The sequence below is a fragment of the Falco cherrug genome, chromosome 6 (assembly GCF_023634085.1).
Source record: "Falco cherrug isolate bFalChe1 chromosome 6, bFalChe1.pri, whole genome shotgun sequence".
Lineage (NCBI taxonomy): Eukaryota > Metazoa > Chordata > Aves > Falconiformes > Falconidae > Falco > Falco cherrug.
The window spans coordinates 12,698,428-12,712,635 of record NC_073702.1 but is presented as its reverse complement, the minus strand read 5'-3'; the positions used below and the strand labels follow the sequence as shown (position 1 = coordinate 12,712,635).

Sequence of the window (14,208 nt, the reverse complement as noted above, 5' to 3'; positions counted from 1 at the left end):
GAAGCAGAAAAGAATAATGAGCGAGGAGAAAAATCATGGATAAGATATGAGTGTTGATCAAAAACTGATTTTTAGAAGAATGTGGGATTCCCCCCCCTTCAAAATCTACTATCACAAAGTGATTTTGTTGCTGATAAGGTAATATTTAAGGCTGAACTGCTATTTAGAGGAGAGCAACTGAAGTCCTCTCAGTCTAGCTTTGCAGTCATTTGAAAATAAATGTTTGATCCTAAACAGAAGTTATGAGCTTCTGAGAAGTTACACAGTGGATGCTGAGCCTGTGAGACCTATGTTATAGACATAATCATTTGGCTTTAAAGAATGTGGTGTTCCTGGGTTTTATGTGTGTATATCTCAGCACATCTAGAGACACTGCTATTTGAGTGTCTGGAATATCTGTTCCGGAAATAACAACATACTTTCTTGACAGACCTCTATATGACAGGCTTTCTGAAAGACCTGAATAGCATTGTCTGAAGACTCACAATGTGTTTCAGACTTTGCTCTCCATAAACTGTAGAGGGAGCCTAAAAGTTTTAGTGCTCAGTTTCCCCTTTCTAACTCCTTACTGAAGAGATAGAAAGAGCTGCAAGCTGGGCCACAGCCTCATACACCATCTTGTTTCCAGGTCTTTCAGTGAGCTTGGTGTGAGAGAGAAGGAAAGTTTGGGGGAGAAGGAGAGAGAAAGAGATGAAAGTTTGATAATTTTGTTTAAGGAGAAAAGGAAGCAAGCTTTACACTTCCCTAAAAGAGAAGAAAGAAAGTTTTCCTTTAAGGGGTGAGCTAATATATGTATGTACACTGGAGGTGTTGGTGTCTTTAGCTCTTGATATCTGTTTCTGTCCTGCCATACCTTGCTCATTCGATGGGCGTACAGTATTGGCTGTGCTTGACTCTCAAACACCAGATGAGAGGAGTTTGGGATTCCCCCGACTATATGGTTTCTCTTTTCAGATTTTAGATTCAGAGAATTTGCATAGTGTTCTCTACAGGGATTCCAAACATAGGTGATCCCAGAAATCGCTTTTCTCTAGGCTACATGCAAGAGACTGACAACACTGTTGAGGAGTATAGCCCTGAATTTTCAACTTCTGTTGATTTTTGTAATTTTATAGGAAAATAAGAGTCTAACATGAAGAAACATCTGTTGCTAATCAATGTGGTGCCTTCTTCAGATGTTGGCTTTGCAGCTGGGAAAATCCCCAAGGCAGCAAAATGTGCTGCTATTTCAACTCCTCTGTGATCTAGTTGGTTTCCAGATCATCCCTAAAACTGACTGTGGATCCAGCAGGTTATGTTTTGAGGGTCTGGGTCTTGGCCGCAGTGTTATATGGTGGTTTGTGACACTAGTTCTCAAATCTGCCAGAGAACATACCTGTTAAACATACCCTGTTAAACACATCATCTTGTTACTTAACCCCAAAATGGATGAAGTTCCTGATTTCTCTTGGTCATTGTGGGTGAAAGTACAGTTGACTATGTCCTCTTCCACCCTTCCAAAGAAGCTCCACTAAGCACTGATGCGTAGTGCTATTCAGAAATGAGACTTTTGCTCGTATCTGTTCTCTGTTCTGAATCCTGGAATAGGGATTCAGAATAAAATATCAGAATAAAAATATCATGAACATCAGAAGTGTTGCAGTCATGAACACATTTCTAATAACTCCTTTTTGGTGCTGCTCTTATCATAGCAACACATCTAGAAGGATCTTTGACAAACATTTTTACCAGTCTTGCTTTTTCTTCCAAGTTTGGGACCAGGCTGGGCTTCATGGCTGGATGGTCACCTCAGGCTCTTGAATCTCATAGTCAGAAGCAGCACCAGCTACCTTCTCTGCCACTCTCAAAATTTTTGGACTTTTTATCTTCCCAGAAATCTCTCTCAAAAGAAGCTGTTTGGAGAGGGGGTTTAATGCTTTAATGCTGGGGGCTTATAAAATACTCTGTCAGGAGAAGCAAACTTTATATGTAACTGCAAAAAGAAGAATTCTGAGTCTGATGAGCATATGCAGAGTCTCACCTAACAATAGTTTAAGACTTTAAAAGAACCTTTGCAACTGAAAAATGATAAAAATATCATGAATAAATCCCTCCCATCTATATCATGGAGCTCTTCCTTTGTACAGTGTAACTGGGTCTGTCATTACTTGCTGAAGGAATGGTGACCCAGAACTTGCTCTTCTCAGTTTAAGTTCTCTACCTCAGTTTTTCTGCACTGTAAAAATCTGATAAGATTTTTTTTAAAGCAGCCAGTAAAAAACATAGGTTTTCCTAACAGTTACAGTTGTTACAGTGCTGCTATTTGTATATTATAGTTCATCCTTTGATAGGAGTGAATGGTAATTATTCAGTTCTAAAACAAAAGCTGAAACTGTTACATATATGTGGTCTGTACTCAAGCCGTAGATGCTTATTATCATTAGTTGTGATCTGATTATTTTTTGTTTCTTTTAAAAATAGCTGGTACCAACTTGAGTTTGTTATTTGCCAGAAAACTTGGTGTAAATTGGCTAATGTGTTATGTTGTACCTGGGAAGTGTAACTATATGCAGGAATAGTGATTCATCTGAGTGACAAAAGTTGCATTACAACAAGTTGCTGTTGCTGTCATTAATGTTGTCAGTGTCCTCTAAATTAAAAGGGAATGCGTTCACCGCAACATAGGTATCTATGATTTAGAATGGGTTCATTGGATCGTTCTTTCAGAGGTACACCCAGGTAAGAGTGTTGTTTGCAGAATTTCCTCAGATCTAGTATTGGAGCCACAGTAGCTCTCATTTAGCAAGTGAACACTGAGAGCACTGAAGTTTCATTTTCAATTAATTTGTCAAGGCAGAATAGCATGTAACTTATTTTAACAATTCTCTATCTGTTTCTGGTGTATAAATAGGAATTGACTCTTAAAATTGTAAATGCCTTTTGAAATGGTTGGTTCATTAAATTATAGCAAATGACAAGTAATGATGGTTAACTAAGTGTCTGCTTTTCTAACTCTTTCTATAGCATTGTATTGGTTCATCTGTTAACTAGTTCTGCTTTTATGCACTTAATAGAGTGTTACAGTTGTAGAATGTTTTTTTAAAAGTACAGTACAACTCTTTCGTTGCCCAGCTATTGAGCTTGTTAAAGCAGAATGAGTGACTTTAAAAAGTCAGCTTGTCAAAGCAAACTTAAGCACACATATATTACCTTCAGGTTTCAGAATTATGAAAACATAAGAATTTTTCAGGCCATTTATGCTATGAGAATAAATCTTTATTTCAGAGAATACTAGCAGGTAGTGGGAAGAAACTGAAACGTAAATATTTGGCAATTCTAATTGGATTGTTGTTTTTATTAAAAAAATATAGATGTTTTCATTCTGGACTTGATGATTCAAAATTCTAGGAAGTTAGAAGTATTTTCTCTTTTGAAATTATCATTGCTAATAACTGCTAAGGAGCAAAATCTGACCTTACTTGCTTATAAGGAAAAAAAGGCAATAGGATTATTTATTCAGAATGAAAAAAAAAGAGTTAAAGTGTATGCTGTTTCTTGAATTGTAAGTTACTTTAAGCACTGGTCACTGTATGTTAGCAGTTGAGGTATTTGTGCCATCTTTTATCCAGTGAAAAAAATCAGTTTCATGATGTTGCTTCTTCATAATGATAATGGTTAGAATTATGTTCTTTGACAATAATCTCCTTGAAATCTGCTTGTCATGTCTTCAGCAGCTACAACCTGTCTGGTAATTTCTGGAGATCTTGGAAATTATTATTAATTTCGTACTGTGATGAGAAATTACACCAGGTTGCCAGCTATGAGAACATGTGTTCAATACAAACACAGTTGTAGTTGCACAGATGAAAAAATACATGAGAATTTCTGCATTATATGTAAATAGTGTTTTGTGTTGTTGTATTATGGATTCAATGAAAAGTAAGGGTTTCATTTTTTTTTATTTACTTAAGATTTTTAGACACAAAAATAAAAATTAGGTAGTTTTCGATTTTTCTGATTGCTTGGCTTTAAGATGTTAGCATGGTCTATGCACTTAGCAGAAATTACTACTTTTTGTAACTGAACAGTTGACATTTGCCATAAAACTTATTAGGCAGACCAGTCCTTAAAGGGATAACTGGGAATGAGTTAAGTATTATTTGAAACCAGTGAGTTGTGCAGCATGTTTCAGTGACAAGTTCTGGAATTTACACAGCTTCTGATCTCTGTTTTCACTTAGTCTATTGGTATACTTAAGTATTTTCTACAAGCAATAACTGCACCTTCATGTTTACTTTCTAACATCAAATGTAAAAATCAGCTAGCTTATGAAATGCCAACTGATTTTTTGTCTGAATCACTAAAATAATAATGATCAGAAGTTTTTTCTTTTAAGGAAGGATATGCATTTGATCAATATATTCAAACACATAATTGATTCCATTTGGAGCACATTGTAATTTTTGTCTGCAGTAGTAGAAAGGCAGTAGCTCCAGTGAAAAAGAAGATGCTTTCAGGTGTAGCTTGAGCACTGTCCCAAGCACTTCTCCCAGCTTCTCTAATTCAGTTTGTTTTGTGCAGGGTAAACAAGCAAAGCTCTTCTATTTTTTCCTTCTTCAGTTAGAATATTTTGCTTCTTACCTTATTTACATTTTATACTTGGCTAGTTACATTCTTCATAAAAATTAAAATATTCCGGGGAGTCCAGGAAAATAAAGTGTAAATTCTTGATTTGTAGCTATTGCCACCCAACAAATTGCACTTTCTTGTTTGTGGTACTTAAGATAGTAATTTTTATGAGTTCAGAGACCCTGCCTTATACGTTAAGGAGTTAGCATTGAGAAAACGGTTTCATTTATGTGTAAGCTTTTTTTGATGATCTCATTGTCTAAGAAAAGTGTCCATGACATGTAACATTTGGCTTTAGTTTGGTTTCAAACAAGACTTTCGTGTGTGAATGCTTGTTTAGAATGCCAGTACACTGGTCAGTACAAGTATTAAAAACAAGGAATCCAGTTCCATTAGTTGGGCTTTGCCTGCAGAAACTTTAACTTGTCAGTCACCTGAAACAGCATTAACTGAAGACTGTGGAAGTAGATCCCAATTTGATAGAAATTGTGGTTGAAGATTTGCATTAAAGGACTTGGCAAGTAGACTGACTCGAAACTTAGGACATTCTCCTATAAAGAACAATTAATGTGTTTCAAAATAATGACTTGCTGAGACAGGTGTCCATAAAGCAAACCTCAAAACGCCGTTTTCTGTCCCAGCTATGAATTGCTTGCTCACTGGCAGGAGCTCTTCCTGCAACAAACTTTGGACCCGCAAGTTTTTCTACCTCAGCTTTAGTTCCGCACTTTTTTAAAGTTCCATTTCTCGGCTGTAGAATATGCCCACATTAGCACTCAGGAACGCATTGAGAAGCGCATCTTTTCATGACCCCTGTTTACTTCAGAACACAATGAATGAGCTTTAGCAGCCCACGCATGTTGCATCCACAGGTCTAGACTAGAGCTAGTCCAAAGTAAACTCTCCTGAAAATGGGCATTATGATGGATGAGGGATTCCTAATACCAGCAGGTTTGCTTTAGTTCTGTTCCTCTTACGCCACGGAGTTCACAAATGTGAATGCACAGCCATAGTCTCTTCCAGGATGTTTTTGTGCTTACGTAGGTAGGCTTAGATTCATGTCTTAGTACTTCCATAGATCTTGATCAGTGGAATTCTGATGTGCTTATTTATTGCCTTATTTCCCCCCCCTTTAAAAATGTTTTGTTCTAATTTTTCTAATCTCAGAAGTGAGGAAAAAAACTTCTCTTTTGGTTTTCATTTACATCCATGTTAACAGCAGATCAGCAGTGAAATAAGCATGGCTGACATTTTTTCTTCTTTGAGATACCTATTATGTACAGGATGTCAGCTTAGCTTACTTGATGCCGTTTGGCTTTGTGGAGTGAAAAAGCATTTCAGCTCTTGGCTTGAGGGGAGTGCCTGTTTACAACTCATGATGAGGATGAGACTAGAACTGAAATAGCACCCCTGTTGGTAGCGTGGCATGGAGACTAACCTAATCGGTTCTGCTACGAGGAAGGACTTCCCAGCTCTCAGTAGCTCTATTCCATCAATATTGGAAGAATCTCTTCGGTTTTATAGCATCTGGAGGGAAGTTCTTTAAAGTAAAATCTTCAAGGCAGAGTTTTAGGGGACGTGAAACTCGTGAGTTGACATAAATCTAGCTCCCTAATCAGTCTTCTTGTGGGACTGAAGCTGTAAGCCTGAGCTTCCTTGCATCTGTATTGTGGCATCTTGAGACGTCAGTTGGCTCAGGATCTCAACGCTTGAATTTTTGGGGCACGATTCTAGTTGTGATGTGTTAACTTCACAAAGCAGCGTGGAAGACCAACTGCAGGAGATGACAGCCTTCCAGGGCGCAATTTTTGAAGTCCCTATTTCCAGACTGCATTTATGGCAAAGCTTCCAGATCCCTATTTTCAAAGAAGTATATAAATGGACAGAATTGTAGAAGACGTTGGGAGTATCATACCTGGAAAAAACTGAGACGTTTCCTTCAAGTCAATGCAACCGGGTATGACCCTGAGCGACCTGATCTAACATCGGAGTTGGCCTTGCTTTGCGCAAGTGGGTAGGTAGGATCAAATGATCGCCAAAGGCAACCACTTAATTTGGTACAGTTTAGCACTGTGCACTTCCATATTGGAGGTCATTTTATGCCTCTGTCCTGAGTAGTCCCAGAGCCTGTCTGGAAACCAGAAAGCATGCTGTTGAACACCAAGCAGTTCCTTCTCATTGACAAATGGTTTGAGTTATTTTATGCTGTAGAAATCCAAGGGGTTGCTAGGCTCTGTATATTTATATACACCATTATGGTGCCTCTCTTTCTCATCCATACAGTCATATGTGGTCTATATATATATCACATGAACCGTGTCAGAATAAACAACTTCCAGACTTCAGACATGGGCTTTTTCCTTCAAAATAGGCACAAAGAGCCATCCAAAGAAAAATCATCCAATAATAGTTAAACAATAAAACTCATGCTTATGAAATACCCTGTATGCCTTCTTTGTTTCCACTGAAGAGTTCCCTCAAACACTTTCATAATGAAAGATTCCTGATATTTATTATGCCTAAAATGAAGAGAAGCCCAAGGTGTTATTTTTATGAACCAGAATATAAAGCATAAAAATGAGTCACTGTGACCAGAAGGGGATGCCTAGTATATTAGACTGTAATGTCCTAATCCTGTGGTTTTGGTTTTGGTTTTTTTGTTGGGGGGGGGGGGGGGGGGGGGGGGTAGGGATTGTATTATATCATGTGAGGATGAAGAGAGTTTAGATGTTGATTGATGTAGACTGATGTTCCTCTAAAGATTCCCCAGGATGCCTCTTCCTTCTTTAGGTTGATTAAAAGATCTAGGCGATCCACATAGAATCATAAAATAGTTTGCATTGAAAGGGATCTTTAAAGGTCATCTGGGCTTCTTTGCACATTTTACATGAATGCTAATGGATATTTCTCTAGGGAAAGCACATATCAAAAAAACTTAATACAAGATAGACAGACTCCCGAGGAATTCACAGAACTATTTATTACAGACTAGCCTGCAGATAATTCCTATTCTTGATTTATTCCAAATGCATTCTTTCCAACTCAGTACAAAGTTTTGGAACTGGCATCTACATCTTTGTGTAAGATGCTGCAGTCATTTTTCATCAGATACCAAATGAAAGAACACTGATTTAGTTGATCCTTTGAGACAGTGTGTGTTTTGCAGTGGGCACAGGCAAAAAATCCAAACAAACCCAAACAGATTCCTTATTTGAAGAGTACTGGAACCAGGATCTGATTTGGATGCATTTTCTGTATGTTTTCATAGATTTACAGAATTACTTTTTTTTAGTCTTCTGTGAAATCTGGGAAGATACATTTACTTCTTCAAATGCTGAAGTTGTTCAGCATTGTTTCTGTAACTTGACTTGGTTTGGAGATGTAGTCTTCATCATATGGTGTGTACAAAATACTCAGAATTAGGAAACCTGAAAAAAGGAGATTTTCACTTCAGGCTCTACTGATGGCTTTAAGAACAGATATGTATTAATACTTAGTATATTGTCCTGGCAGTACAGCTTCTGAAAAGCAGATACTGTCTTTTTCCTACACAATCAGACCTCTTTTTTTAATAAAAGTTTGATTTGTGGAGGTTGACACAGAAAATGCTTGCTGCAGATTCCAAGAAGCAACTTGAAGAATGACTTTAGTTGCAGTACTTCTATAATTCTCAGACTGGACTAGAAACATTTTGTAAGTTAAAAGCTGACAGTTACGGGATCTGACCGTTATTCTCTGGAAATTAAAAGTCAGGCTAATAGCACCAGTGCAAAACTCATTAGCACTGGTGCAGATAGAGTTGGATCAAATCTGCCAATGATAAGATGTAAGCACTTTCCAGTCGAGCTTACCTTTACATATGCCTAAACTGTTTAAGTGTTTTCTGGTTTTGCCTAACAGTTGCCTTTGTATTTAACTGTAGATGGCTATGATATTCATAAGGGGCTGTTCTAAGGCAAAGGCAACCTGTTTTCCTAAAATGCTCCATTGTATTTGGCTTAAAGCAGAAGGACAGCAGCAGAAATCTGCTAAAGCTTTTCACAGAAAACACAGCAAATGTCTTAAGGACTGTAACTCCGTCATCGTCATTACTGGGGGTTCCTACCTTTGCATCGTTGTACTATGAAGTGCTTGTCCAAGAAGTCGGAAGTCTGGGTTTAAATATAAAGGTTTAATTACATGTGGGGAGTCGTACTGGGTGGGCCTCACACCTGTGCTCAGGCTGGCCAAACCTTACAGTGAGGCAGTGCAGAGAGGCACCTACACTAGGTGGCCCGTATCCACTACTTGTTGATGCTAGGAGTTAACCCTGAAGCTGCTATGCTGTTGACTGAAACATCAGTGAAGATGAGGCACCACCTGTCTTTAAGGTTTCTTTAAGCAGCATGGAGGCTTTACTCCCTTCTGTCCACCCAACCAGAAGCTGAGTACTTCATTCCTAAGAAGCGAGATGAAGGTTTGAACCATAACCTGTTTAAATGGAAAACATCACAACTGGGCCATGCCCATATGTATTAAAATACATACAGAGGAAAGGCCAGTACCCAACATCTCATTATTCCATAGCTTTACCTATTGTAATTGATTTTACTGCCTTTTTGTGCAAGATCTGACAATAAATTGGTACCAAATTTCAGTTGTAAGCCGTTTCGTTATTCTGTGGTAATTGTCGAAGGATTCGTTCTAATAGATAACTTTTTCTCTTTTTCCTGTAGGTCTTCATTACTTCAAAAACATTGTGTTAGTAGGATCTCTGCAGGATCGTTATGTTCCTTATCACTCCGCTCGCATTGAGATGTGTAAAACAGCTTTAAAGGATAAACAATCAGGTAAAAAATATCCTGCAAAATAAACAGGCCACTCAGCTTAAATCTTATAGGTCTCAGATTCATCCCATTTAATTCTGGGTGCTTAGCTGAGGCACCTCTGTTATGTGTTTTGACACTCTGGGTTTACTTTATAGTAACGGTGAGAGAAAATCCATGTGGGAGTTAATTGCTTTCTGGATCTGTCCTGTTCTGTTACATGCAGAAGGAGATGAGACTGAATAAATTTCTAGCCGATAGGCTTTTCTGAAAGTTACGTGGATGAACACAGCCCCTGATGTGTTACTTCATGAATAAGGAGGACAAATTGCTTTGATTTTTTGAGGACATCAAGTTGTAGCATTATAGTGTGTGGGCTGTATTTAGTTGAGGCATAGTACTAGCACTGAAAGAAGAAGTGGTTTTCCCATTTTCAGTGATGGCTGGTTGTTGTGTTTACAGTTAAGCACAATTGCATTCTAGCATTATATATTGACAAATAACCTGTATGTAATGTAATAAATTAATACTGATGAGCATGTTTTCACTATAAATATACAAATAATAAAATGCATAGCTTAAAACTATTTCCCAAAACTTCTGGGGAAATTAAATTTCCTCTATATTCTGTCCTTAAGGGAACAACAGCGTAACACATACCGTTACCTCTCATGTTCTGGAATGTATTCGTTTTGTGTTAAGTCCAAGGAACTGTTATTTGTTTCTGGTGATTCGGACAGTACAACTTTTCTTTTCCTCTACAGGACCAATTTATGCTGAAATGATCCAGAACCTGCTTCTGCCAGTTCTTCAAAATAAGGATTGTAATTTGGTTCGTTATAATGTAATTAATGCATTACCCAATACAGCAGATTCTCTTATAGGGAGAGCTGCACATATTGCAGTTCTTGATTCAGAAATATTTTTAGAAAAATTCTTTCTTGTTGCTGCCCTAAAATACTTTCAGTAGAGAAAAACATTGTAAGAGACTTGGTTATTACCTCATTAACAGAAGAATTAAATAGTGTGTGGTATTAAAGTATAGCTGCAGCTGTATTTTAAGAGATATTTATACTTTTTATATGGAAGATAATTTATATCATCCACACTAGGGCTTTTTAACATCAACTTTACTTTCTAGGTAATGTGGCTGTGCAATATTTTTTTTTTATTTTGTTCTTTTTACTTTTCTATTACTTTTTTCTTAATTTTGGGTACCTAATTATTTGGAGATTAAAGCACAGTGCATACTTCTGGTTGTTTTATTATTGGCTCTTAGACTACAGAAGTGAATGTTACTTTGCTATATTTTACAAGAGGCTTTAGATGCCAAAATAAATAGGATTTTCAAATTCTGATAAGGTCTTACACATCCAGTTGTTGTATTTTAGCACTGTAGGAAATTTAACTGGAAACACAATGAGCTGCTAAAATACTGGATTTTTGAAAATGAGTGTATCTGTGGGTCTCGCAAAGACCATTACCGAATTATCTGTTCAGATATCACTACAGCTTAACAGTTTTCTACAAATTCATTATCATCATTGTTAAATGTGTTATGCCTGTGGGAATATATTTTCTACTGATCTCAAAAACATGTTAGTTTACATATTCAATTTTATTACTGGAACTTTAGTTTTCAGAAGCAAATGGCAACTAAGGATTTTTGAATGTTTAATAATAGCTGCCTTCAAATAATTGGGGTTTTGCAAACTATATTAAAATTGCTCCTTACTCTCTCAGTTCTTCAGATGAACATGGACAGTTTTACATGAACTTCCTTGTATGTACGTAAAATAAGTAGATGTTATAAATTTCTGCAATACTTTTATGAATTTAAGCAATTTTTAAATATTGTTAAAATGTTTTATTGACTACAAAGTATTGTAAATATAAATCAATACATCTTCAAATGGGACAATATTGTAAACTTGTTTAGTGATCCAGATGTTTTTGATATACAGGAATGTTAAAGGTCTATTGACTTTCTACTGGTGCTGAATAGCATTAAGTTTGGTTTCTCCTTTCTTCCCTTTTCTGTTTCAAACAATAATTCACTAAAGGTGAGGGGAAGAGTTACATGTGCATTCACTAATTGTACACTAATTGTAATGAACATTTTTTGAAAAATATAAATTTGTTGTATAATGCATGTTTATTTTTAGCATTGTGTTATTGCATCTGGTGTTAATAAAATGAACAAATTACTCTAATGGAAACAATTAAAGAAACAGAGATGTTCTGCTAATTACCAAAATTCTGGGGAGGCTTTTTTGTATATAATTGATAATTTTGTATTATTTGAAATTAATATAGCAATAATAGTTTATAATGAAGTGATTTTGCATTTGATATGGTTTGTTGTATAATACAGTCTGTAATTGTTTTTTCTCTGTAGCCTACAAGATGCTCAAATGAGCATCTATAGTTTGGCAATGTACACACTTAAAAGTATTTTATTGGAGTTGTGTTAGGCAAGTCCTTATGACACAAAAATATCCTAAATACATTCCCACTGTAACAATGTCTACTTCTATTAATCATTTTGTATCATGATGGTGCTACTAAGTTCTGAATATTTAAATTATGTTCTGACATCTCATCCGTCTCATTTAACAGTATTATAGTAGTTGGCTAGTGGCTAAATTTTGAATATCAATTTAGGGAGCTATATCTACAGATTTTTCCTTGATTCATGATGAGGAAGTTAAACAGCTCAGTACGTGAGTATTTAGATGTTTCTGACACTGTTGAAAAATGTCTGTCTTCCTGCATCTCTCTGGAAATCTGAAAGTGTAAAGCATGCTTTTGTGATTAGCAAAGCAGAAATAGCCTGGCAAAAATATCCAGGTGTGTTTTTTTTGTTGATTTGGTTTTGTTTGGTTTTGTTGTTGTTTTTTTTTTTTTCTTAAACCGTAGATCTCATCATTTAAGGAGGCTTGAATTTGGTTTGTTCTTTGAGGTGCAGGAAATCATGTCATATTTGCATGTAAGTTTATCAAGGAACAAGGAGAATTAAGATAACGGTAAATTCATTTTCCCTCCCCTTATTTGTATTGCCCAGTGCAGTCCCTTTGTGGTCTGGTAGCCCTCGCAGTACTGTAGCTTTTGTGGGGCTGTTTGACATCTCAAAGTCCCGAAAGAATGTGCTGTAAGACAGTAGTGCGTAGCATGATGACCCCAACATGTCCTTGAACATAAAGTTCATGTTTGCACTTAACAGACTGCATGGTATGCTTGCAGTTGCTTTCTGCACAACACATGCAATCTTGGATGTTTTGGACAACTGTGTACATGTTGCATAGCAAACTCTCCCTACTCCTGAGTATTTCTACCTTCTTTTCACAAGACAGAAATAGGGACTCTTGTGTACATAATGGTGTCATCTGATGCAGTTTCACCCCTCTTTGAAACAGGGCTTCATCTTCTTGTAGTTGGTAGTGACCTCTCCTTTATGCAGGTATTCTACAGCAGCTTGAAAGAGAATTACGCTGCTTACAGAATGAGATGAAAATTAAGGTCTAAACATTTCTTTAGAAAGCTGCTAGCCTTTTGTTTCCTGAAGGCAGTAGGCTTGCTACTGTTACCTCACAAAGCTCTCCGCAATGTTAGTAGGAGGTCACCACATAAAATGAGATAGTGTCTGAAATTTTGTTTGAATCTTCCATTAAAATTAAACTTTCTGATCCCTGTAGATCTAGAGATTGCTATTAACTTGGAAAAAGAGCTCATGTCCTACTGTGGAAATCGCCAGGATTGCAGCAGAACCAAGAGATTTTACGTTGATGGAAAACTTACTCTGTAACCACAAAACACCCTGCGTTCCACGCCCATCGTGCAGCCCTGGCTGGGTGTGCTGGTCAGATAACCAAGGTTCTTGACGTGGTCAGAGAGAGGAGGAGGCATCTAGGCACAATGGGCAGGCTTGCGGGCTGGGGCAGTGCTGGCTGCAGTACATCCCATGGCCAGCTTATGTTCGACTCCTGTGAATTGACCTGCTGGATTGTGCTAGCTCCAAGGCAAGGCTTTTATTCCCCACTTCTTAGAACAGCAAAGCAAAATACGGTGTTGTTTGAGTCCTCACAAGGCAAGCTGCAGTGTAGGAGGTAGGAGATAAGTGATCATAAACAGCGGGGGGGGAACAAACAAACAAACCCCATTGCGTTTAACCATAAAGTGCAGAATTCATGCATTGTGTGCCACATTGGTATTTACCAGTGTTCAGATTTATTACCTCCTCAGCCACAAGATCTAGAAATACATAATTCAGGAGTTAAAAGTGAATTTTGCATTTTTACAGCAATACAATGAATGAAGGCTAGAAAAAAGGTTTTGAAGACCTCCGCTTATTTTTAGATGGAAGAACAGTGCCTAATTAATCTTACATTACCATTTGAGATGGCAACATAAGCATGATTTTTCATGGATTGCGTTAAGCTGTTTAGGAACAGAGCTTACTGTTGCTATCTGCAGACAGTTTGGTATTAGTATCTTTAAGGTAAGGCTTTCATGATAGTTTCTGCTGTATTGAGTACATGCATGGAAAGTTCTCGAATTGCACATAGACTGTTGGGGTTTTTTCTTGCTGCTTTTGGGCAGAAGAGCATTTTTTCTGCATGAGCCACCGACACTCCTCTTTATTGTCTCTTAGAGGCCCAGCATCTTGCTGTTAGAACAAAGAAAAGGGTTTCCCATTATTTTCAGTCTCTAATGTCCAATTAACCATGTTATAAAAAGCCAATTGAGAAAATGTCACACATAAGACAGTCAGTTAAATTTAATCACTTCCAGTGCG

At 37.1% G+C, this 14,208-nt stretch overlaps 1 protein-coding gene across 6 annotated transcripts in view; it reads left to right on the top strand.

The window, feature by feature from the left end:
- FAM135A (family with sequence similarity 135 member A) overlaps positions 1–12,340 on the top strand; it is a 99,972-nt gene extending 87,632 nt beyond the window's left edge. For all 6 annotated transcript variants that reach the window (XM_055713417.1, XM_055713416.1, XM_055713420.1 and 3 more), the window contains 2 exons: positions 9,324–9,437; positions 10,178–12,340. In XM_055713417.1, the coding sequence (XP_055569392.1) occupies positions 9,324–9,437; positions 10,178–10,383 (320 nt within the window). In that variant the 3' untranslated portion in view covers positions 10,384–12,340. The remainder of the gene's footprint in view (positions 1–9,323; positions 9,438–10,177) is intronic.
- The last annotated feature ends 1,868 nt before the right edge of the window (positions 12,341–14,208 follow it).